The 27,195-nt window shown below is 35.0% G+C and overlaps 1 protein-coding gene across 1 annotated transcript; it reads left to right on the forward strand.

The window, feature by feature from the left end:
* Positions 1-17,246: 17,246 nt before the first annotated feature.
* Positions 17,247-23,797, forward strand: LOC109093331 (adenosine receptor A2b-like). Its single transcript, XM_042728643.1, has 2 exons — positions 17,247-18,244; positions 22,491-23,797. Exons 1-2 carry the CDS (start codon positions 17,440-17,442, stop codon positions 22,817-22,819), a joined length of 1,134 nt encoding a protein of 377 aa, XP_042584577.1. The 5' UTR covers positions 17,247-17,439; the 3' UTR covers positions 22,820-23,797.
* Positions 23,798-27,195: the final 3,398 nt, after the last annotated feature.

Raw genomic sequence — 27,195 nt, forward strand, 5'->3', positions numbered from 1 at the left:
TTATTGCTTAACCATAAGTTATAAATATAAAAAAACTAAAACTTTGGGTTTTAATGATGAAATAAAGTAATGAGTGTGAGTAAATGCTGACAGAATGTTATTTATACATTAAGTGATCCTCAAGAAGACCTCTACTGCATTTTAGATTGAAATGAATCCAGTTGCATCAGTTTCATGCGCATGTGCATAGTACTTATCAGATGCCCTTCTTTACTCATATAACTTCACAGAATGAGCAGAGTGATGTGGGCACAACAGTAATCTGAGATCAGCATTCTCAACAAACATCTCCCTTTCAAAAGTGTGAATGGGTGCATGAAAACCACAGTGGCAGCTGTGTCGCAGACCCGGTAGGAAACGGAAATCTCTTTGGATTACTACATAACCACTGGCACTGTTTTCCAGCAAGAGCACCGTAACGAGAGCAGGAGGTGCTGCTGGGAAGGAGGAGATGAAGGAGACGCAGGGGTTCAGATGAATGGATACTCAGATGCCAGCAGAGATTAAACTCTCCTGTGAATCTTTGTCTGCTTTCTCTAATCTCTGCCAATCAGACACCACACCTTGACTCATTTAAATGGAAGAATGTGAAGCTGAAGGCATGTGTGAGAAAAGTCTGATTGTGCGTAAAGCTCCTCCGCTGATCTTGATTAGTAAGAAGCTCTTCATTCCTCAGGGTGACTTTAAGACTCCAATGGATCTACTACACTTAGTTATAAGCCAGAGAATCATTATAGATTTACACGGTCCATTTAAAAAAAAAAAAAAAAAAATATATTTTAAATAATCAATTGTAATTTTCTAAATTAGATGCTTTGCGTCTCACACAATGAATGCAACAGTTCAAAGAAAATGCATATAGTGCATACTGAAATTATATTGATTTTATATTGTGTGATGGTGACATAATGGTGTAATGATGATTTTTTTGGCCAAACAATTTTTCAAATATATGCAAATATATGTTGCAAACAGCACTGATTAAGGATATATATATATATATATATATATATATATATATATATATATATATATATATATATATATATATATATATATACACATTTCTCAAATTGGAAAACTTTAAATGTCAAATGATATTGCAAAATGTACTTTAGGAGTCAATTTGGGTAAATGTAAAATGTATTTTTGACTACTGATATATTTATATGGCCAAAAATATATAAGGTTATTAATATAAATAAATGTATAATTAAACTAATAAAAATACATTCATGTAAAATCTATTTTAGCAATACATTTTTGGCTTTTTTTTGTATATTTTTGTAAATATAAGTATGTCTGAGTTTACAAGTATGTCTGAATATATATACTAAATATATATACTGTATGTGTATATTCATCTATGACTCTGCCTGTATGAAAGTAAATCAGTTTTTATCTTCAATCGTTTATACTACAGACAGCTGTGAGATTAAATGGAGAATTGAGAGCAAATGGAGTTTATTCCGTTTCTCAGATTTATTTTTCATATTTCACTTCTCATGTCACAAACTATGCTAAGATTTTACAGGAAACTAAAGTCTGCAATTAAACTCAGTGATTTTAAGACACACATTTACCATCACATTCTTCCTTGACTAATATATCCCATCCGTATATTCATATATATATATATATATATATAATATATATATATATATATTATATATATATTATATATATGTATATATATATATATATATGTATATATATATATATATATATGTATGTATATATATATATATATTGTATATATATATATATATATATATATATATATACAGTACAGGTTATATATATATGTATATGTATATATATATATACTGTATATATATATACAGTACAGGTCAAAAGTTTGGAAACATTACAATTTTTTAATGTTTTTGAAAGAAGTTTCTTCTGCTCATCAAGCCCTGCATTTATTTGATCAAAAATACAGAAAAAAAAAATGTAATATTGTGATATATTAGTACAATTTAAAATAATTGTTTTTAAATTTATTATACTTTAAATTATCATTTATTTCTGTGATTGCAAAGCTGAATTTTTAGGATCATTATCACATGATTCTTTAGAAATCATTCTAATATGATGATTCATTATCAAAGTTGGAAACAGTTCTGCTCCTTAATATTTTTTCAGAACATGTGATACTTTTTTAGGATACTTTGATGAATAATAAGTAAAAAAAAGAAAAAAAAAAAAGAAAAGAAGCTATGTTTTTAAAATATAAATATTTTGTAATAACAATATACACTACTGGTCAGTAATTTGGGGTCAGTAATTTTTTTTCTTTCTTTTTTTAAATAAAATCAATAATTCAGCAATAAATCTTTTATTCAGCAAGGATGTGTTAAATTGATAAAAAGTGATAGTAAAGAAAATATATTATTAGAATATATATTATTAGAATTTTTTTTTTTTTTTTTTAATAAAATGCAGTTCTTTTTAAGCTTTTATTCATCCAATATATTAGACAGCAGAAACTGTTTCCAACACTCATAATAAATCAGAATATTAGAATGATTTCTAAATGATCATGTGATAGAGTGGATGTTACATGTGACACTGAAGGCTGGGAGTAATGATGCTGAAAATTCAGCTTTGCATCACAGGAATAAATTATTTTTTGAAAGTATATTCAAATAGAAAACTATTATTTTAAGTTGTAATAATATTTCACAATATTACTGTTTTTTTTCTGTATTTTTGATCAAATAAATGCAGGCTTGATGAGCAGAAGAGACTTCTTTCAAAAACATTAAAAATAGTAATGTTTCCAAACTTTTTGACCTGTACTGTATGTTATATATATATACAGGTCCTTCTCAAAAATTAGCATATTGTGAAAAAGTTCATTAATTTTTCCATAATGTAATGATAAAAATTAAACTTTCATATATTTTAGATTCATTGCACACCAACTGAAATATTTCAGGTCTTTTATTGTTTTAATACTGATGATTTTGGCATACAGCTCATGAAAACCCAAAATTCCTATCTCAAAAAATTAGCATATCATGAAAAGGTTCTCTAAAACGAGCTATTTACCTAATCATCTGAATCAACTAATTAACTCTAAACACCAGCAAAAGATATCCTGAGGCTTTTAAAAACTCCCAGCCTGGTTCATTACTCAAAACCGCAATCATGGGTAAGACTGCCGACCTGACTGCTGTCCAGAAGGCCATCATTGACAACCCTCAAGCGAGAGGGTAAGACACAGAAAGAAATTTCTGAACGAATAGGCTGTTCCCAGAGTGCTGTATCAAGGCACCTCAGTGGGAAGTCTGTGGGAAGGAAAAAGTGTGGCAAAAAAAAACGCTGCACAACGAGAAGAGGTGACCGGACCCTGAGGAAGATTGTGGAGAAGGGACCGATTCCAGACCTTGGGGGACCTGCGGAAGCAGTGGACTGAGTCTGGAGTAGAAACATCCAGAGCCACCGTGCACAGGCGTTGTGCTTTTGAACCAGAAACAGCGGCAGAAGCGCCTGACCTGGGCTACAGAGAAGCAGCACTGGACTGTTGCTCAGTGGTCCAAAAGTACTTTTTTCGGATGAAAGCAAATTTTGCATGTCATTCGGAAATCAAGGTGCCATAGTCTGGAGGAAGACTGGGGAGAAGGAAATGCCAAAATGCCTGAAGTCCAGTGTCAAGTACCCACAGTCAGTGATGGTCTGGGGTGCCATGTCAGCTGCTGGTGTTGGTCTATTGTGTTTTATCAAGGGCAGGGTCAATGCAGCTAGCTATGAGGAGATTTTGGAGCACTTCATGCTTCCATCTGCTGAAAAGCTTTATGGAGATGAAGATTTCATTTTTCAGCACGACCTGGCACCTGCTCACAGTGCCAAAACCACTGGTAAATGGTTTACTGACCATGGTATTACTGTGCCCAATTGGCCTGCCAACTCTCCTGACCTGAACCCCATAGAGAATCTGTGGGATATTGTGAAGAGAAAGCTGAGAGACGCAAGACCCAACACTCTGGATGAGCTTAAGGCCGCTATCGAAGCATCCTGGGGCCTTCATAACACCTCAGCAGTGCCACAGGCTGATTGCCTCCATGCCACGCCGCATTGAAGCAGTCATTTCTGCAAAAGGATTCCCGACCAAGTATTGAGTGCATAACTGAACATAATTATTTGAAGGTTGACTTTTTTTGTATTAAAAACACTTTACTTTTATTGGTCGGATGAAATATGCTAATTTTTTGAGATAGGAATTTTGGGGTTTTCATGAGCTGTATGCCAAAATCATCAGTATTAAAACAATAAAAGACCTGAAATATTTCAGTTGGTGTGCAATAAATCTAAAATATATGAAAGTGTAATTTTTATCATTACATTATGGAAAATAATGAACTTTTTCACAATATGCTAATTTTTTGAGAAGGACCTGTATATATACACTCTGAACATTAAAACTTTTCTCTGGGTGTTATAAGATGTGGTAAGATAAATGTGAACTGAATTCTAGAAAAAAACTGGCAGCAAGTGTCAAGACACGAGTAGAGCCATAAAAAGAAAACCTCCAGAGGTTAAAGCAAGTCGTGTGGCCACATATTATGCTTGAGGAGACAGAGGGCAGATGCTGGTAGTCCGGCAAGAAAAGAACTGCAGTAGTTTGGCTGTGAAATGACACAAAAAGCTGAGCAGAGGTCAAGAAATGCATGTTTAACACTGTGCCAACTTAAAAATAGTCTTGATATCCTATATCCAGTTTCATTTTGCTGTCTGTAAGTGTGGTTTGGCAAGGTGCTTCGTTTAGCAGTTGGGCTGGACAGACTGCCGACTCACAAAAACATGAATTCTTGAATTTACGAATGAGTCATAGACATGATATTAAAGAAGTTGCTTTTCAACTTGTGTATTAAACTGACAAGATACAGTCCTAGAAAATATGAAATCTTTCATTCAGCACTCCTTTGATGCTGATTATTTGCATGCTTCTGTTTTGCTTTGCTATAAAACTAGAAGCTGTTTGTTTTATGTTGTTAAGCATAATTTTGCAGGAGTGGGCAATTGGAATGTGTTCCACAAAAGAGGCCGAATGTTTTTGCAAATCTGAAAGCAAACACTAGGTGACCTTCACTGAAATAGAGAAGAGATCATTCTTGTCAAGATTATATTGAGGGTGGTGAGTGGACAATTTTAAATAGACAAAAACACAACCTGAAAATAAGCACTGATAGCTGAATATGAACATTTCCATAGGATTTGCTTATGCTTATGCAAATGCATAAATGTAATATTTCATCATAAGATGTTAATTGATGGACTGGAGTCATGGGGATTATTTGTGGATTATTATGATGTTTTTATCAGCTGTTTGGACTCTCATTCTCACGGCACCCATTCACTGCAGAGCATCCATTGGTGAGCAAGTCATGCAAAATTTCTCCAAATCTGTTATGATTAAGAAACAAACTCATACATCTCAGGTGGCCTGATGGTGAGTACATTTTTTGGAGTGCAACTGTATATGTGGATCCACTTTGTATTGTTAGAGTCACTGTTTGTATCTCTTTTTAATCATAGTAATAGATCCAGCTTTATGAGCATGTAGATTCTCCCAGTGCGGATGAAAGCAATACATAATAACAACATGATTACTACACACCAAATTCTCAAAGTAAATAACACACGAATACACTACAGGATAGACTGCAAATTACATGTTCGTTTCCTTCCAATCACAATATAATCACTATCACATAATCACTGACATAACGTTCTCTCCATATCACTTCCCACTTCCCAGCCCATGAATAAAGACAGCGTCTGATTAGCACAGCCCAAGGAGGCTCTCTAAAACTGCCAATCTTACAGAAAAACAAACAGAACTCATAACATGACCTGTGTTCATAAATGTGCATTATTTAGACTGATCCTAAAATAAGCCTGCATGCTCAATACGCAGGCCAAAGGCCATCCAGAGCAGGGAAATGATGGATGTGTTCCTGCGTCGATAAAAGGACAAACACAGTTCTCCACATAGCATGAACCCTTTAAATTACATTATTGAATCATCAGGGATGGATGTGCTATAATATCAAGGTCTTTCTCTCCAATATGCAATTTTGTTATTTCTCTTGCCAAGTCACAGGACTGAAATGGGTTATGCGCCCACTCTTACACTGCGGTGTCCTGATTCATCTGTGTCTCTCTGGTGTACATGTGAATATGATTCTATGTTACTTTTTCTTTGGTCTCTTTAGTATACAAACAATATGAGTCACAGTTATACTCAAGATAGGTACAATGTATTACAAATGTGTATGAAGAGTGTATCATAATGTAACAAAGGTGAGAAGGTTTAAGGTCTATAAACACGGGGCATCAACTCGGACAACAAGAAGCTTTTGAGCCGAGTAAGAAAAGGCAGTTTATACAGATGTACGAGGTGGTGAGCTTCAAGAAACAAGAAACTGAATGGGCTACTCACTTTGCATTTCAAAATCTATAATTTTTTCAGAAATGCTTGCAAAGTCAAACTGTGTCAAATACAATTATTTTCAAAATGCTGTTAGTCTGTGATGCAGCTGAAGAATGTGAAAGACAAGCTTACAGTTGTGCAGAATGCTGCAGAGCACCGCACAAGATATCATGGCCACAAATGAAGTATTATTTGCCACAAATAATATTAATTTATTCCTGTGTTTTAGGTAAACTGTGGTCACATTTTTGTGAAATTAAAATGAGAGGAACAAATTAGTACATGGCCATGATTTAACTAAACCAGGGTGCGAATGAATAAAATGCTGTAAAATTAAAACTCAGGTTCATTATATAGAAAGAGAGAGAGCGAGAGAGAGAGAGAGAGAGAGAGAGAGAGAGAGAGAGAGAGAGAGAGAGAGAGAGATTACTAAATCCAATAGATCAATAAATGCTATAAATATTCAACTTAGGTTCATTGAAACGTAACTTTTTATACTTTTTTTATTTCCACATTTCTGTTAAGCTCCATATAGACTATACCTATATTGTCTTGGTTACATATGTAACCCTTGTTTCCTGAAGGACGGATCGGAAACGTTCTGTTGACACTGATATTATGGGCTCTCGCTTGGGAGCCGAATCAACTCTGAGTGAACTGGCAACTGGAATTTGCATGCCAAGCCACTCCCCGAGCATACGATATGAAACGATACGATACGATACAACTTTATTGTCAGACAAGGTCTGAAATTTGTCTTGGGTTACAGCAGGTTCACTCACCAGTACAAGTAAATAAGTAGAATACAAGTAAATAAGATGCATTCACTCATTCAGATTTGTGCTGAGGAGCCGAGAAAGCATCCTTGTCAGTCAGCAGTAGTTCAAGGTTGTGGCATGAGGGAGGTAACGCCTCTGTTCCCCCTTCAGGGAAGGAGGGTAACATACGTAATCATTCCCTTTCAGTCAGTCACATACAACGTTACATCAATGTAAATGATGTAACTTATTTCTCTGCCATCAAAATACAATGCATAGATAAAGATGAAAAGCATTTCCTTCAATCACTCTGTCCCGTTTCTCCTGCAGCTGCTGATTACACACGATCGCATGCTTTGTTTGCACTTTCGGTAATATTGTTGTGTGCCATTGAGACACTCATTAATTTTTAATTAACATTGTTCTCAACAAAAGAGATTGGCAAGAACAACAACCATGCTAGTTATTCCCAGAGACAATCTATTAATGAGATGCAAATGAGCTGTTAGTGACAAAATAATTTTTTAACAAATAAGCGGACTAGTATGGCAGCTTGAATTTGTTTGTCCAGATTTTAAATTTTAATGTTGAGTGATTAGTTTTATTAGTGCTGAGGAAAACAAGCTGTGACATTAAGCAATTAGGCAAATTGTTCTTCTTCTTAAACCGTTAGCTTGTTCCAATCTCCCAGCGACTGAATAAGAGCAGAGCTTGTGGAAAATAACCAGAGATTAGATCTACTGTCTCTAAAATGTGTTTTACAGTGAGCTAGAGGAGACACAGCGATTCTTCACAGCCAGAAGCAGCTAACAGAGCCTCATTATAGATCCCCACAGCACGTTTGGATTCAGAGATTAGAGGATGTGGCTGCGCCCATTACAGGATTGTTCTTTTAATGTTTCTTTGGAACGTTTTACTGCCTCACATTTCAGTCTTTAAATAGAGAAAAAGCTCCTGGCTATGATTTCTGGCATAGCAGGAGTGGAAGCAGGTGTGCGTGTGTGCGTGCATGTTGGTCTTATTAAATGATTAGATGGATTGTGTCCAGAATACTTGCACTAAATGCCAGTGATTTTCACAATTACATTACTCCAAATGTGAGTGAAACACAGAGATACAGTATTAGGTTCCAATCTTAGGGAATTACATGGTCAATCTGCCATTTACAACATTTTATCAGCCCCTAAAAGCACAAAATAGCTCCATTGAGCAAAGTGGATGATGATTATTTTGCAATGCATAAGTAAGCCATGTCTAGGGGCCTGTGTATCAAGATAGGCTCTTTTGAAGTTTAAAATCAGAATTAAGTTATTATTAAAAGTGTTATGTAGTGGTGAGCACATTTGCATACATGTACTAGAGGCTCCATTAATAACCTGAACTTCCAGCTCACTAGTCAAATCCTTCATCTTCACCGTTGGACTAAACTCTTCCTTCTGCTTCATTGATCAGACAAACTTTAGCAGGCATCACATCAGTTAAACTGCTGCTCCATGTGCACAAATAAAGCATTTTAAATGGCTCAAGGCGCTGTATGCTATCGGTCCTTCAGATATCACTGAAATAGGTTAATGGAGAAATGAAGCCTCTGTGATAGCCTTAGGCACAAAAAAGTCATAGAAAATGGACTTGTCTTTGGGTGGTGGGGTTTTGGATAGAGGTCATGTGGTTGAAGTTTGCAGAACAGCTGAGCTTAATATGCGAAGACAAGTAGTTAGTCATTTGTAGATTGATTCCCAAGTTAAGTTTGAAAAAAAAAAAATGTAAAAAGAAAATATAATACTAGGTAAGAAATTTGTTGAAGTCTGTTATCTTTGGAAGGAGCATTAAAAATCACATACTGTCTGAGTAGTTTTTTGTAACAGACTAGACAAAAGCCTAAGGTGACGATCCATGTGCATAGAGTTTAATAGAAGATCAGCAAGCAATTCAATAAGTAAATCCACAAAGAGTAAAACGAAAAGTAGGCAAGGTCAAATGCCACATAATATCTAAAATCGCAAATGAACGCAGGCACAAATCAAAATTCATCACACCAGGCATTTTAAAGTAGTGATAAGTGCTTTTGAAACACTGCTTCAGGAAGCTTTGAAACCTTTGTGAATCATTTGCTTTGAACCAGTGATTTGTTCATGTTCATGCACGTATTGCACCAAATCATAGCTGTTTTGAAATTTTTGACAACTCCAATGGTCTGCCAGGGGACAGTCTCTGTGAACCCATCTCTGATTTTACCTGATCCGTTTTCTAAATTTGTAGAGCTCTATTAAAAGTATCTTATTGGCTTGAAGCTATTTAATTAAAAAGTGCTCTTAAATTTTTTAATAGAATGAATGCTCCTTTTCTTAATGGACAGCATTTTTACAGCACTTTCCGTTCCTATTCATCATAAAATAATTGAATGACAAGTACAAAACATTTTTATTTCATCTGAAACCTACGTTTTTATAACCAAATAACACATTAAAATAAAGAACCTTCCAGTGGTCAGTTCTTAAAATAATCATTTTTAATTAGTGTGAAGTACATTTTAAAAACCTAAGAAACTTTTTCTCGGCTTTAAAGGGATAGTTCACCCAAAAATGAAAACTCGATGTGTAAAGACACAAAACGATCGGTCTGTGCAAGAACAGTATTTATATTGTTTTTTACCACTCATTCACGCAATGTCCGAACTGTTAGAACTCTTGTGAACGCGCTTCACAGCAGCAGGCGCGTGAGGCTTCTTCTTCTTCTTCTAGCTTTATGGTGGATAGCAGACTCATAAGTGCATTACCTCCACCTCTCTCTCAAATGGACCATTGGATCCACCATAAAGCCCTGGGGGTAAGCAGATAAACATCAAATTTTCATTTTTGGGTGAACTATCTCTTTAACTATAAAGAACCTCTGAACAATGGAAAGATTCAATGGACATCAAAATGTTCCTAATGAAACCATAGAAGCCAACAAAGAACCTTTATTTTTAGGAGCGCAGAAAGTTTAATGTTTTAAAACCCTCAAATTACCTGATCAGAAAGAAAGACTTTGATGCACTTAAGTATTTTATTGTATACTCGAGGAGCTTCAGTATATATTTTAAGGCACCTTCAGAAGGAGGTTCTCCAGGACAGTGTGATGAACCCCAGCTCTTTACAGTGTTTAGTGATGTTTTGTCAAATCTGTCTGATTAGATGGTTAACACCCAGTGTCTGTGCGTATATGTGTGCACCGTCGGGTCTCATTCAGTGTCTCGTCATCAGGGGATGTGGATGCACAAATCACACACCAGCACACAGGCCAATGTGTGTTACAGAAATGTTTACTCTCAATTATCATAGCAATAACATGCACTATCAGCCTGGAAAATAATGCTTTGCTCTTCATTTCCTGCCCTATCTCTCTCATTCAGTCCCTCGGCCGGGGCATAATTACTCATTCTCATCCACAGTAGCTCTGCCAGTGGCATAACATGATAGCACTATTTAATTTACCCACTGGGGTGAAGACAAGCAGAATAAATCAAAGCGAGAAGTGTCATAATCTGTTATCTTTGTGATGATCATCAAGTCTGGGTGAAAACATTCTTGATCATCCTAAATCTATTCTGTCTATTGGGTTTGCATCTTTTTTTATGCTCACCCACCACTGGAGCACTGCCACGTCTGATGGAACTATCAAACTCTGAATATCTGATAATAATAATGGCTGCAGGTTTGTGGCTTCGTATCTGATTCTCCCACTCAGTACTTGATGAGATTTTGGGATGATTTTCTTTTGAACAAATGGAAAACAATCAAAGGATCTTTGAAACTGAATGCATGGGAAGTTACTGGCACAACTATCTCATACTTTTGGAAAAGTTTACATGATGCAAAATTAACTCTTTACATACTTTGTAGATTATTTCGACTCTTTCTTGTGGAAAGGAGGTGGCAGAACACAAAAGAAGATATTCTGAAGAATGCTTCTGTATGTACAATAAAAAGTCAGTGGGGTCCAAAACAACACTGGGCTTCACTGACTTTAAAACATCACTGACAGTAAAAACATACACACATTTTAAGGGTAAAAGATAACAGAATTTTTATTTGTGGGCGAACTATCCCTTCACCCCATAAAGCCTGATATATGAAATAATAATAATAAAAATATATATTTAATTTCGTTTTTTAAATAAAATTGTTTACTGAACCATTAGACAAAGCTCTAAACACAACCATGCATATGTTCTTTATTTTTATTTATTTAATTTTTCCTCATACATCAATCTTTTATGGAGGTATGATACAGGAAAATGTGGTATGGAACCCTGTTTATAACACACACACACACACACACACACACACATTGCTATTTTTATTTTACAATTATAGATTTTTTTTACGAATTCAGTGTTTATATTTCACAGTTTGGGCTTTGTTTTTGCAACTCTGAGTAAAAAAAGTCAAAATTGAAAAATAAACTCAGAATGGTTAGATATAAACTCAAATTTATGAGAAAAATGTAATTTTTTGTTTGTTTGTTTGTTTTTTGCTTCCGCCATGGAATAAAAAAAGGAAGTTAATTTAGACTTTTCTTCTTAGAATCGCAAGTTTATATTATTCTGTGTTTATATCTCACAATATCTATGTTTATAACTAAGTCACAATTATATAGTTTATATCAATTTTCAGTTTATATCTTGCAGTAATTACTTTTTTTAGAACAGAGAAAAAATGAGTCAATTATTTTTATGCAAATCAATGAGATCTATAACAGACTATACATAAAATGAATATCAATTGTTGTCACACTATTTCATAGTGCAGTGCAATATAGCAATGATTTTGAGATAATATAAATAATAATATAATATAATATAATATAATATAAATAAATTAAATACACAAATAAATTCAGTCCAGCAAGTGTTCATCTTGAAATATTACTAAAAATGAATAATGCATTCTTATGTTTACTTTGTGATCATTTAAATCAGTAAAGATTTCACAGCAAAAAGATACCTCAATCTGAAGGGGAATGTTTATAATTATACTAAGAGCCTTTTTACAGGCTACTGGTATGAACTTTCAAACGGATGGCAGAAGGCATGAAGTAAATTTTACACAACAGGTTTTCAGCAAAGTTTTCATCATAGTTTAGAGGCATTAATCAAGATTAATCAAGTTTAATGCAAATGGCCCGCAGACTTTCTGTCAAAAGTCTAACATTTTCTTGTAAATTACCTATTTAAGACTTTTTAAAAATTATTTTTGCTTCCAGAATGATCTCGTTCGCCCGGATGCATTGCCAGTATCACCCGCTGACTGCATATGCCAGTGGACAGCTTCCTTTTGTTTCTGGAAAGGTTAAGACATTGGAAGTCTGCCTAACCGCCCTTCATCAGCCACCACACAGGATCTTTCTGCAGTGTTTTCAGAATCGGTGAAAAGCAAAGGTTAGAGGTTCAAATCGATGCTTCCAAGCTGACAAACAAGAGTGCGAGCGTGTTTGATGAAAGTCAATAGCCTTGACTGTTTCTGCAGACGCTGTAGACAAGCTGTGCTCACACAACACTTAAATGATTTTTTTTCCCACTGAGAAAAAAATATCCTTTTATTTTTATGATTTTAGAGGTGAAAGGAGTCAAGAGGTTGAGACTCAGGGCATATATTCAACTACTTAAAATGCCTTGAGTTTTACTGTAGCTAAATTCCACTGTGAATAAGCTGATATTTTATTATTTCTCTATTTGTAAATATTCATAGCTGTGGTAATATCACTCCACCTCCTCTTACATTTGCTGCCTTTCTGCACTTTTCAGGTAAAAACTTTTACTCTTTCTAATCTCTTCATTTATTTATTCATGCATTTGAGTACTTTGGGACATAACCACCTACTGTTACATTATTATTATACAAGATATAATATACATATGTTATACAAGAGATACTGACATTAGAAAGATTATGTAACAGAAAATGACACCAATTTATCATATCACTTAAAGTGGTTTCTGAGGCTTATCAGAAATGTAGTTTAAAAATATCCAGTAGGTCACAGGTGTTTATTTGCAGAGAGCTGGAAATGGGGGAGCAGCTGGGATCAGATCATTCCCTCAGAGTTAAAACACGCTATTTAAAGGATCTGTCTTAACCATAGCACAGACACAAACTGCATCACTAATATGAGAGCATACATTAATTCACTCAAAAATGATTGGTTTTTTTATATGTGGATTTTTTTGTTTTGTTGTTTATTTAGTAGTATATTTTTTTTTTTCAAACTGTACTGACCAAACACTTTTTATATGTGTATTATTAAATAATACGGGTCTAATATAAGGCAGCGGCTATTTATATTGAGTGCAAATAGAAACTATAGATAGAAACCGTCTGCACATGTATAAATAGGACTGCACTAACTGCAAATCATGGTAGATGCTATTCACATCAAGTCTTAATATAAGTAATATGCTATTTTAACACTGCAAAAATGATTCGAACTTTAACAGTGAAAACTTGTTAATTCTGTGAAAATCTGTAATAGATCTAATGGCATATTTCATGCAATTTTTCAGTAAAATGTAAATTGTGTTTTTGGAAGAGGAAAGAACAAGCCACCTTATAATTTAAAGTAAAAAAAAAAAAAAAAAAAAAAAAAAAAAAAAAATCATAAATTGACATTTCCAGAATCCTCTATGTGACAGCTCACATTTAAATAACTACGTTTCTTCTTAGTTTCTTTTCAGCTTATTAATGTTTGCTGCATTATTTTAGTGTCATGTGTGTTACTAGCGTGGTTGAAGTCCCTGTTAAAATGAGTAGAGAGCATCTGTCAGCATGTTTCTGACCCTGAGTCCTGCTGTCAGTCTAAGTGTGTGCCCTTCTGCTTCCTCACACATTGTGATAACAAAGCCTTTTAACAGTCTCCCCCCATTTGCATGAACAAAAGCTCTATCTCTCTGCAGCATCTGCCCTGTGTCACAAGTTACAGGTGTGACATACTCAAAAAAGCATTACGATCAATGCCCACTGGTCCTTATCTCAGCACAGCATGTGCACACAAACACAGAGTTATTCACACAGCAGTGTTAGCATCTTTGAGATCCTATATTTTGATCAATATTTTGAATTAGTTAATTTATTTGCATAATTTTAAATTTTACATGTGTTTTATATTTCAGTGAACATTTATTTTATTTCTTGTAACAAATTTTTTTTGTTTTTTTTACTTTTAAATAATTTTCACTAAGAAACTTCTGTTCAATTTTTTTTAAATAATTACAAAGAAAAAATAACCAATAACACATTGCAATTTCCATAACTTGAAAGACAAGAGAAAGACAAGATTTTTGTAAGTAGAAAGACTGAAATATTATTTTCTTGTAAAGCATACTCCAATAATTTTTCCTTTAATTACAATTTAGATTCTTTTATTTTCTACAGTGATAACCTTGCTACACTGTTGCTATGCAGTTTGAAATTCCATGTGATATTCAAAAACAAAAATATAATTTAAACACAAATAGTTCAAGGAAAGGGCATTATTGCCCTGCTTTAACTTTTATTTTATTTTACATCAAATGAGTATATTTATAACTCAGCATGACTAATGGTTTAAGCGATTAATTTATGAAATGATAAAATAAACTGGCCTAATCTGCAAGTAGGCCAAAGCCGGAATGTGTTTAAAGTTAAAGTGAAACATAAAAAAAGCTTAATTTAAAGCTTAATTTTCCCTTGAATCAACAATAGAATCTCAGATGAGCAAACGTCTGAGGTGACGTACATGAGTCTATAGATACACGGCATGACTTTAATCTTGAATCAAATTCCCCTTTCACTTCCCACTCAGCTTCAATCAAAGCTTCATTCAAGCTCACTCATGTCAGTTTGTGTCATTTGGTGGTACTAACTACTGAAGTCATGCTGCAAATGACAGCTGGGAGGTTTTGTGATGCTATTAAAAAGAATAAAAACAAGATTTTTAACTAATATACTCCTCTGATAAATCAAGAGCCTCTTTTCTGAATCAAAAGATGATTGAAATGTTCACAAGCGCCTCTTGCACATGTTTGGGTTGTGTGCATAATTAGACAAATTAAACGATTCTTGATTTGCATGCAAGGCTTCCTGATAATCTAAACCCCAAAACAGCCCAAAATGCCTATCTGCAGGACAAAATGTGCATTTTAATGTTTCGGCTCTGAATTAACACAATCAATGGGGAGTTGGACTATGAGAGAAATATCTCAGCAGGCTGAAACAAAACACCTAAAGCAATCTTGCTGCTGCTGTCATTAGCTACATGATTGTATCATGCTTCATTAGAAAGTAATTGACATTAGCAGCACGTTTTGGACACTTGTGTTTTTGACAGTGACTGTATTTACAGCAGAACATCTAGCTGCAGCACAACTAAACTTTAGCACCTAAATAACACTTCTGTACTTCTCTAATAATTAACTTGCAGGGATAGCTCTCAGGAAATCAGCCAGCTAAATGCTTTGCTGTCAAGTCCCAGTAATTCTGCTCATCAGTGTAAAAACAACTGGAAACTGTTTATTATCTATGCATTTGTCCATGTTGAACGTGTTTGCATAGAGTGTGTTCTCTACATTCCACTATATATTATGACATTCACTGTGGTTCACCCCTGCAATTAATTTAACCCAAACTTTTAGACTCCATTTCAACTTTTGTATCTAATTTCAACTTTAAAGGGGTAGTTTTCCCAAAAAATTTAATTCTGTCATTGTTTACTCACCCTGAAATTGTTCCAAACCTGCATGAGATTCAAAAGAAGATATTTTGAAGATTGTTGGTATCCAAACAGTTGCTGGTAGACACTGGCTGAAAAAAAAAATACTATGTAAGTCAATGGCTATCAACTGTTTAGTTACAAAGATTTTTTTTAAATATCTTTTGTGTTTAAAAGAACAAAGAAACTTTGGAGCAATTTTGAAACAAGGGTAAGTAAATGGTGATAGAATTAAAATTTTTAAGTGTTTAACTTTTAAGTGTTTGTTTACGTTAAGAAAACTAAAAATGAAAGTTTGAAAATGTCCCTTTGACTTAAATAACAGAACGTTAAAAATGTAATCAACATGAGTACTGAATAATTGTAGTCCCATGTAGAGCCTAACATTTTTCTTCTCAGTATGCCCAATCTGTCTACTCAATCAAAATAATGTACATGGGTTAATTAAAATATTATTCTGAGCAAAATGAATTCAGTTAATGCTTTTTGTACAATATTGTTCTTAGGAACACTGCAGTCGCTGAAAGACTTTATAGTTTAATGAACCATGATATATGAAATATTACTCAGATTATTTTTTATTTTTTTAATAAATAAATGGATGAATAAAATGTGACACATCAGGCTCTTATATGGCCCATGATATAGTGAAAACATGGATCACATGGAGGGAGAAAAAAAAAATAAACACCTGAATTTTATTCAGAAGCTGAACGAACTGAGCAAAAAATATGTTATTTTGGTGCAGCTGCTGATATTTATATGGCCAAAAAGTAAGATGAAATTATGATAGCTTGTAATGTAAGTCAAAGAGATCTTTATAAAATAGACTACTCTGTTCCTCAAAAGCCTGATGCTGAGCCTTAGACGTTTCTAAAAAATTATGTATACTATGGCAAGTAAACCCAAGTTGCTTCAGTCCAGTTAGAGTTTGTTTTGAAATATTACTAGCAATTATGTTTACTTTATAAAAATAATTCATTTGTATGTTTTAATTTTTATTATGGTTAATATTTTTAATATAAGTTTATACTTATATATATATATATATATATATATATATATATATATATATATATATATATATATATATATATATATATATATATATTTACTGCTTTTGCTGTGTGACCATCACCTTTCATCTCTGGAAACTATACATTTTGTTGTGACTTCTACAATGCAACACATGATTCCAAATAACTCAAGAGAAATATTCAATTTCTCAAATATTCAAAATAAAACAAGTAGGTTTATTAACGCCATTCCCCTGTGTGTCCTCCAAAAACATGGCCGGGCTGTTCAAAAACAGGCCACCTGTAACGATGCGACAATTAAGGCCATGCATTCAACAGGGCGGCATCACGTGACTGATCTTGATTTGCTACAGGTGTTCATCTTCACTGGAGCGTCGGCCGTAGATTCTGTTTGCATACAGTTGATCTTTGTCAAAACTATTTGTAACATTTGAAAAATAAGGATTTTTCAATAGCCATGGGTCACTGATGGAAATGCGCCATGATGTCCGGCATGAACAACCTTTCCATTCCATCAACAGATGTGGACTTGAATGTCACGGATCTACAGAGGACACTGGAGGCTCACCGCCCCATTAAAATCGGGATTATATCGGTTTTGGGAGTGATGGTAACTTTGGGAAACATCGCTGTGGTGATGGTCATAGCTTCAGCGGTGTCGGGGTGGTCGAGAAACTCTCGGTACTTTCTTTTATCGTTAACGGGAGCGGACTCTGCGTTCGGGCTGCTTCTCATGCCGCTCAATTTGTGCGTGAGTTTCATGAAAGAATATAACGCGGGCCCGGACCCCTTCTGTCACGTCGTGGCATTTTTCAACGCGACTGTTTATTCCACCTGCATGTACACCCTTGCAACCATAAGCCTGGAACGATACATAGCGGTGTTTTACCCTCTGAAGTACTCCACCGTGCTGACCAGGAGACGAGCGCTGCTTCTGATCGCGTTCGCGTGGGTGTTCCCTCCCGTCCTGCTCGTTCCCATCTCGTTCCCGGCGGGCATCATTGAAGTGCAGTTCTCCAGAGCCTCGCTCGTGTGCAACCCGCTGTACTCCAGCAATGTCTCTTACTCTCTGTCTCTGACTTGCTTCATCTTCTTCCCGTGCTCGGCCATCATGACCTTCTGTAACCTCAGACTGTGGATAGCCGCCAAGAGACAGAGGTTGAAGCTGAGAAGACACAGCTGGGGTGGAGGATACAGGCCTAAAGTCGCCTTGCGCGTTCTAGTACCAGTCATGACCGTCTACTACACCTGCTGGACGCCCTGCATGGTCATCATGCTGTACAATGGTGAGATCATGATTAATAGCCTGTCATTTATATTCATCCTGGTGTTGTTCTAAACCCATTTGCGGAAACATTTAAATATGTATGTAGTTTTGAAAATGCTCTCTATCTATCTATCTATCTATCTATAATATAATACAGTACAATACAGGTGCATCTCAATAAATTAGAATGTCATGGAAAAGTTTGTTTATTTCAGTAATTCAACTCCGATTGTGAAACTCATGTATTAAATAAATTCAGTGCACACAGACTGAAGTAGTTTAAGTCTTTGGTTCTTTTAATTGTGATGATTTTGGCTCACATTTAACAAAAACCCACCAATTCACTATGTCAAGAAAATAGAATATGGTGACATGCCAATCTGCTAATTAACTCAAAACACCTGCAAAGGTTTTCTGAGTCTTCAAAATGGTCTCTCAGTTTGGTTCACTAGGCTACACAATCATGGGGAAGACTGCTGATCTGACAGTTGTCCAGAAGACAATCATTGACACCCTTCACAAGGAGGGTAAGCCACAAACATTCATTGCCAAAGAAGCTGGCTGTCCACAGAGTGCTGTATCCAAGCATGTTAACAGAAAGTTGAGTGGAAGGAAAAAGTGTGGAAGAAAAAGATGCACAACCAACCGAGAGAACCGCAGTCTTATGAGGATTGTCAAGCAAAATTGATTCAAGAATTTGAGTGAACTTCACAAGGAATGGACTGAGGCTGGGGTCAAGGCATCAAGAGCCATCACACAAAGACGTGTACAGTTCTCGTATTCCTCTTGTTATGCCACTCCTGAGGCGTCTTACTTGGGCTAAGGAGAAGAACTGGACTGTTGCCCAGTGGTCCAAAGTCTTCTTTTCAGATGAGAGCAAGTTTTGTATTTCATTTGGAAACCAAGGTCCTAGAGTCTGGAGGAAGGGTGGAGAAGCTCATAGCCCAAGTTGCTTGAAATCCAGTGTTAAGTTTCCACAGTCTGTGATGATTTGGAGTGCAATGTCATCTGCTGGTGTTGGTCCATTGTGTTTTTTGAAAACCAAAGTCACTGCACCCGTTTAGCAAGAAATTTTGGAGCACTTCATGCCTCCTTCTGCTGACCAGCTTTTTGAAGATGCTGATTTCATTTTCCAGCAGGATTTGGCACCTGCCCACACTGCCAAAAGCACCAAAAGTTGGTTAAATGACCATGGTGTTGGTGTGCTTGACTGGCCAGGAAACTCACCAGACCTGAACCCCAGAGCGAATCTGTGGGGTATTGTCAAGAGGAAAATGAGAATCAAGAGACCAAAAAAATGCAGATGAGCTGAAGGCCACTGTCAAAGAAACCTGGGCTTCCATACCACCTCATCAGTGCCACAAACTGATCCCCTCCATGCCACGCTGAATCGAGGCAGTAATTAAAGCAAAAGGAGCCCCTAGCATGTATTGACTACATGTACAGTAAATGAACATAATTTCCAGAAGGCCAACAATTCACAAAGTTTTTTTTTTTTTTAATTGGTCTTATGAAGTATTCTAATTTGTTGAGATTGAATTGGTGGGTTTTTGTTAAATGTGAGCCAAAATAATCACAATTAAAAGAACCAAAAGAGTTGAATTACTTCAGTCTGTGTGCGTTGAATTTATTTAATACATGAGTCTCACTATTTGAGTTGAATTACTGAAATAAATGAACTTTTCACGACATTCTAATTTATTGAGATGCACCTGTATGTGTGTGTGTGTGTGTGTGTGTATGTGTGTTTGTTTATTTACTTATTTATTTTAATTTGTTTTTATTTTATTTTTAAGAATTCTCTTATGCTCACCAAGCCCTGCATTTATTTGATCCAAAATACAGAAAAGGCATTATTGTGAGATTTTTACTATTTAAAATAACTGCTTTCTATTTGAATATATTTTAAAACATAATTTATTCCTGTGATTTCAATTTTTCAATTTTCAACTGAATTTTCAGCATCATTACTCCAATCTTTAGTGTCACATTCTCCTTCAGAAATCATTCTGATATGCTGATTTAAAACAGTTGAGTACTTTTTTTCAGGATTCTTTGATGAATAGAAAGATCCAAAGATCAGCATTTATCTGAAATAAAAAGTAACATTTTGTAATGTTACCATTCAAAAGGAGTCAGTGTAATTTTATTTTGGGGGAAGTAAATTATAGAAATTCTTACTTTTATTTACCAGTGATGCTTTAAATTGATCAAAAGTGATAATAATAAACACATTTATAATGTTACAAAAGATTTATATTTCAGATAGCTACATGCTGTTTTTCTGAGCTTTCTATTCATCAAAGAAACCTGGAATAATTCTACTCTGCTGTTTTTAACCATTAATAATGTTTTTTGAGCAGCAAATCAGAATACTAGAATGAGTTCTGAAGGATCATGTGACACTGAAGACTGGAGTAATGATGCTAAAAATTCAGCTATACAAAAATTCTAAATTATATTTTAAAGTGTTCAAATAGAAAAGTTATATTAAATGGTAAAAATATTTCACATTTTGACTGTTTTTGCTGCACTTAGGATCAAATAATAATACTTTAGGTGCCAAACTTTACACGTTTACTAACAATTACTGGAGGAATATATTTTTATTAATCCTTTTATTTGGTTAATAAAAATGCAACTGTTCATAAGTTAATGTTCGCTGAGGTCGTCCATTAAAATATTATTACAGTAGGTACCGATCCATTTTTAATAACGTATTAGTAAACATAATAAAATTAAGGTAAATACATGGTTTAAAAAATTCTTCATTGTTAGTTCACAATAACTAATGTCAACACGTGGAACTTTATTATAAAGTGTTACCATTGCTTTTTTTTATTACATTGTAATTTCACTGAAAAGCATAGCTTTCACGAGTGCATGTCTTTACATCTACATGCATGGCAGCAGTCTGTGGTTATGGCGCCTATGTCTATATGACTGGAGAGAGGGAAATTTAATGTTAACTTTCTTACGACCAATAAGAAAAGGACTCAGAGTGCAGTGACCTCAGATAGCTTACTGCAGCTGCTGTTTTCAGCAAACATTATGAGATAATCACAGAGGTTTAGGGGAGCTGAGATGAAAGACAAGGAGACTGAAGCCCTCCTGCATAGCATTTAAATTGCCCACTTTTATGGCACTTGTTTGTCCTTTTTGGAGCTTGACAGTCCTTGTTTACTGTCTACTTTGGTTGTGTGGAAAAGAGCAACTTGAGAGTTTTTGCCAAGTTACTGCAGGAGTGTAAAACAAATACTCTGATATTGTAAGTAGTAACATACTGTATAGAGAGATAATTTACTGTTAAAAACTGGAATTGGACTAAAGTATTTAAAAATACTCTATTTTCTGACGCGGCCATCATCCTGGAATCTGTTACCTGTGATTGTTAAACATTAAAATTCAGCAGCTGATTTTAGCATTTATTAACATTTGAATAATATTTATGGATGGATCATCTGCCATGTTCATAGTATGGAAGCCGGTTTCCGCCACTGAAAAAAATAAATAAAAGGTTATTGCGACTTTTTATCTCACAATTCTGATTTTTTTTTTTTTTTTTTTATAATTGTGAGATATAAACTCACAATTGCCAGATATAATGTCTCAATTGCAAGATCGCAAATTGCAAATCTGACTTTTTTTTTTCTCGCAGTTGCGAGTGTATATATCTCGCAATTCTGACTTTATAACACGCATTTGCACAATTTTGAGGGGCGGGGGGGCTGATATTTTCTCAGAATTGTGAGTATCTTTCAGTTCTGACTTTATTTCTCAGAACTGCGAATTTATCTCGCAATTGCGAGTTGATATCACACAATTCTGACTTTATTTCTCAGAATTGGGTGATATAAACTCGCAATTGCGAATTAAAAGTCATAATTGTGAGAGAGACTCACAAGTCTGAGAAATAAAGTCAGAATAGCAAGTTTGTATCAGGCAATTATGAGGAAAAAAGTCAGAATTGTACGAAGGCACAATTACCTTTTTTTTTTTTTTTTTAATTTAGTGGTGGAAACAGGCTTCCATATCATACACATGACGGCTGTTGACTAGTTTTTTTTTTGTTCGTTTTTTTTTGTAAAATGTTGTAGTTTGAATACCTTTTTAATAGAAATTTAACACCACCACAGTTAAAAAATGCGTAATAATTACAAAAATAAGATGCTGTTTTGTAAATGTCTTTTGTTTAGTACCTATTACCATGATGCTAATATATTGAAGAAAGTATAAGTCCTTAACCATGTTTTCCTTGTTCACAGCGATTTCGGGCAGTGGTGTCCCAGAATGGATCGAGTTTATTGCTGTGTGGTTACCGACCTCCAATGGCTTCCTCAACTGTATCTTCTACTTCTGGATCAACCATAGCTTTAGAAGGAAATTCCATTTGGTTCTTCAGAGACTATGTCTAGGACTGTGTCCAAGTTCTAACAGTGATTCAAGCTGCGTCAACTCTGTAGAATCCTCTGTGGTTCCCGGATGGAATGGTAACAGCTCGCTCCATGAGCGGTTTTCTAGCGTGTCTTCCACCTGCACTCTGCTGACGCTCATGCCAACTCACACCAACATGCGTGAACCAGAGCCGGCTTGAGATTCCCTTTTATTCTCGTGATCTGATGAAGTTTTAAAGCTCTGGTGAAGTTGAGTTGTCATAAGTGCTCGGACAGAGTTATCCTGCTAAATGTCTTTTTAATCGCAAGTTAGCATTCAGAAACACTCCTATTTCCTTCATGCTCTTTTAGTTCAATGGCTATTTGTGCCTTTTTGCTTCTTGATGGCACCTTCTCATATTCACTCAGACCTGGTTTCTTGGCCTAATTGAAGTCTGAAATGGTTTTGTGTTGTCGATTGCCATTTCAGGTTAAACACACAAGAGCCTTTGAAACCTTTGAACACATTTCCTTATCTATTCATAAACCCAAAATCAAGCAGCTAGGGAAGTTTAACCTTTAAATCTCAGTTATGCATTTTATGCAGATGTTGAAGTAATTAGCCAGATACGTAATGTAAAGGTCAGATCAAATATGCCTTTTGGCTTTAACCTTTTCTGTTTCATGACATTTCCATTCAACATTAATTTTTATGTTCAGCTAAGTAGGCTTTTTGGTCACTGTCAGATGTAGAGGAACATTGTATGGCCAGCGTTGTCAAATTGTAAATAAAGCATATGGGAGGGCTACGACGGACTGGAGCAGATGTTGAATTGAAGTTGTCGCACTCCGAGGGTGAAACTTTGTGCATCTTTTTGGCTGTGTTGTAATAGCATAACTGTAAATCTGAAATTTTAAGCTTTAAGTTTTAGTTTAAGCACTTGTTACAGAATAATTTCAACGTGGTGAAAAAAAAACATGTCCAGTGGTGGAGGGTGCATATAAAGCAAGCACACAAAGAGCTGTTAATGACCTGGAAGTGTTATACAGCCGTACATTGATTGATTACCAAATGTTTTTGATGTGTAAATAATTTAATTTTTATATATGGTTTATAAAAGTGTTTGTATGAAATGTTAAAACTTCTATTTGTTGCAAAAAAATAAAGCGTCAAAGCCTATTTACTATTTAAAGCATCACTGTTTGTTTTGGCTGTTTGATTGATTTAAGAGATTCAGGACTTGCTGAAGTCGTAAATCATATTTTTAATTGGCTGATAGCGTAGTGCTTGAGCTGTGTGAGATGGTAAAATGTTATTAAGCTGTGGTAGCAGAGTAAATATACCTGTCCCTGTGTGAAAACCCACACATGAGCAGTCAGACATGCAGCTTGACTTGAGAAGTGAGGTTCTCTTTGACAGAGCAGGACTCCATTCTGCTCGGCTCACATATGCTTCATGGAGATGACATTTATAGTGGTTCATTTTGACAATAAACCTCGAGGGCGTTATGTAGTATGTAAGGGATGCACCCAAGTTTGCAGAAGATGTTCCTACATCCCAAATAAAGAAACTACCTGTATATGCTGCATTTTTGTGGGCAATTTACTTGACATCTCAAGGGGCACGCATGATATTTAAGGGTCCTTGGCATCATCATTTTGAAACTCTCAGGTCTATTTCTCACATATTCAACCATATAGGTTCCATTTTGCCTCCAAAAATATTGCATACATACCCCCAAGGGCTATGGTAAACAGCCCACATTAAGGCTGCAGCATATACAATAAACTTTCTTATTTGGGATGTGGGAACATCAGCTGTGAACCTCAGTGCTGGCTCAGCAACTTCTGTAGTGCTGCAGAAGATCTGATCAATTCAGCTCTTTTCTTGCCTTCTGTAATGGAGAAAAATGAGGATAGAGTCTCACCTAAATCTGATTATGGTGGTCATATCAAATCAAGTTCCAACATCCCTGAAGGTTAAAATCGCTTTAGTAGGCTCGTTTAAAAGAATAAATATCTGCATTGGTCAATAAAGACTGTTTTGCATATTTCTCTTCTGATCTGTTCAGTTGCATGAAAAACTTGTGTAGAGTTTAACAACAAGACCACTACGTGAGGCTGATTAAACCAGCTTCTTAACAGCAAATCCAGTGACTGTACTGCACAAGTAAAGGAAGCTGCAGTGACACCTTGGGGGGTTGTTGAACTGCTGCTAATGCGAAACTGATTTTTAAAGCCTGCTCGTGTGGTTCAGCTGCTAGCTGGGCAGTGACTTTGTAGCTGTTTGTTGTTATGGAGATGAAATTAGGATGAGTGTAGAAGACCATATTAGATCATGTGGAAGCCCTTATGCCATTTGAAGGGGCTGCAGAGCACCAAACAGACACTCAAAGACCGTCACCTCCTAATCAGCAAGAACAATGAAGGAGATACTTGCTCCTCTGCTGGTGTGATGAAATCAGATTCTACTTTAAATTCTGTGTGTGTGTGTGTGTATGTATGTATGTATATATATATATGTATATATGTATATATATATATATATATGTATATATATATATGTGTCTGTATATATATATATATATATATGTATATATATATATATATATATATATATATATATATATATATATATATGTATATGTACACACACACACACACACACACCAAAAATTATACAGACACCAGATATAATTTTTGAAATTTTTTTTTTTTTTTACTACTGGGTGCAGGACACTATAGTCCATTTATGTAAGTGAGGATAGCAATAAAAAAAAGTGTATGTGTGTGTTCAAAATAAGGTCAAGAACTTAGATATAGTTCACCCAGACATGTAAATTGTGTCATCATTTACTCATCCTTATGGCTTGCTTTCTTATATGGGACATAAAAGGCGAGAAATTATTATAATTTTTTTGGCTATTATTCAACCCAGGCTCATTTGACAACATTTCTGCAAAATTATTGCTTCTTGCACATCATGTTCAGTTTTATCCGAAACAGATGAACATAAATATGGCAACTTTTTTTTTTTTTTTTACATTGGTTATTGTATGTATCACCTCAGTTTAGAAATGAAATGTTCGTGGAGGGGTGCTGTAAGGTGAATGCTCTGTTGTGTTTTAAAGCCTACACTAAACCCTAAAACTAACCGATAATATTAACAAAAGCAAACTTAAGATAAAAACGCATTTGCCAACGGAACCATGTCAATTTAGCTAGCTTCTAAGTCTTTGAGCTTTTGTGCTTCACAGTACAAGTGCAATGCTGTACCGGGTGAGCTACGGAGCAAATTTACTATGTCAGAAAAGCTGTACATATAGAGCTGGTCATGTGACACAAACATCAAATGTATTTGTTTACAAATCTTGCTCTATGGTAAAAGTGTTTTTGAGGTCATAACTTAGTTTTCTGCTAAGAATTGAGTGAAAGTAAATCAACTGATCATCTGCCTTTGTAATCATAAGAATTAAAGAATTAAAGTGGTTGGTGTTTTACTGCCACTAGTGATGATTTCAGCCAGAAACTGCAGTGAATTGTAAGCCTATGTATAGTAATGTTTTTGGAGTTTTACAAAAATGTAGGTAGAGTCACTGAACAGTCATTATGGCTGTGAAAACTCATCAAAATTCAGGATTATTTGAGATTTAGCCATGTGTAGTGACATCTGATAGCTTGATCTGTGCCAGCTGGAACTGCCCAAGCAGGATTCTAATTATACTGATTGTAATGATAGCAATTCAGAGCCTCTTTTTACATTCTCATCATTACACATCTCTTTCAAACATGGCCATCGCTAGACCATATTTAGGGGGCTTCAGCTGTGGCCTGTCTTTTATCTCAGCTCTCCTAAAAATCTGTGATTCTACGAATATTATTCCTTATTACTGAATACAGTGGTTGCAGCAACCATGCTTTTAGGTTATTTCACAATAAATACTCCCCTTTCCAGCCGCTGATTTGCTTTCAAAAATGTCTGTTATTTTTCTCTCTTTTTGATGGCAGAGGCAAAATATTTGCCTAAAGCAGCATGTCTTTTTTTCTGTTGCTTGCTCTCCAGTCTAGTGAGATCACAAAAAGTGAAACCAAATGCATCCTTTTGTTTTTTTACTGATATGTGCCGTTCTCACAACCACTTGAAATTTGAATAGATTTTAACTAACAAAAAAGAATAATTGTGAAATATTGCACTTAAAGCACCAATACATGTCATAACTGAGACTAAATATTAGAATAACCCTTACTTAAAAAGCTGTGCAAAACATAACCAATATTTAAAGGTTGTATTTTAAGTTATAATATTTTAGATTTAAGATTATATTTTAAGTTAAAATTGAATTAAATCTATGTATGTTTATTGGCCGATACAAGTCATGCTGACATCTGGTGTGAAATGTTTTTAGTTATTTTGTAGCATTGTGCTATTAACAAAGAGATGTTCATAATTTATTCCATTCCATAACAGGAAGGTTATTGAGATAAAGTCAGAAAATTCAGCTGGTCATGTGATCTTAACTTGGAAGTGACCAGCTCAAAGCAGAATAAATCAGCGTTTATTATGCAACTGATATGACTGGAGTGTTCATTTCATGTG

This window comes from Cyprinus carpio, chromosome B7 (genome assembly GCF_018340385.1).
Source record: "Cyprinus carpio isolate SPL01 chromosome B7, ASM1834038v1, whole genome shotgun sequence".
Lineage (NCBI taxonomy): Eukaryota > Metazoa > Chordata > Actinopteri > Cypriniformes > Cyprinidae > Cyprinus > Cyprinus carpio.

Coding starts and splice junctions, on each gene's coding strand:
- LOC109093331 (XM_042728643.1), top strand. CDS start 17,440: ATGATGTCCGGCATGAACAACCTTTCCATTCCATCAACAGATGTGGAC. Junction 18,245..22,490: donor GGTCATCATGCTGTACAATG/GTGAGATCATGA, acceptor CCTTGTTCACAG/CGATTTCGGGCAGTGGTGTC.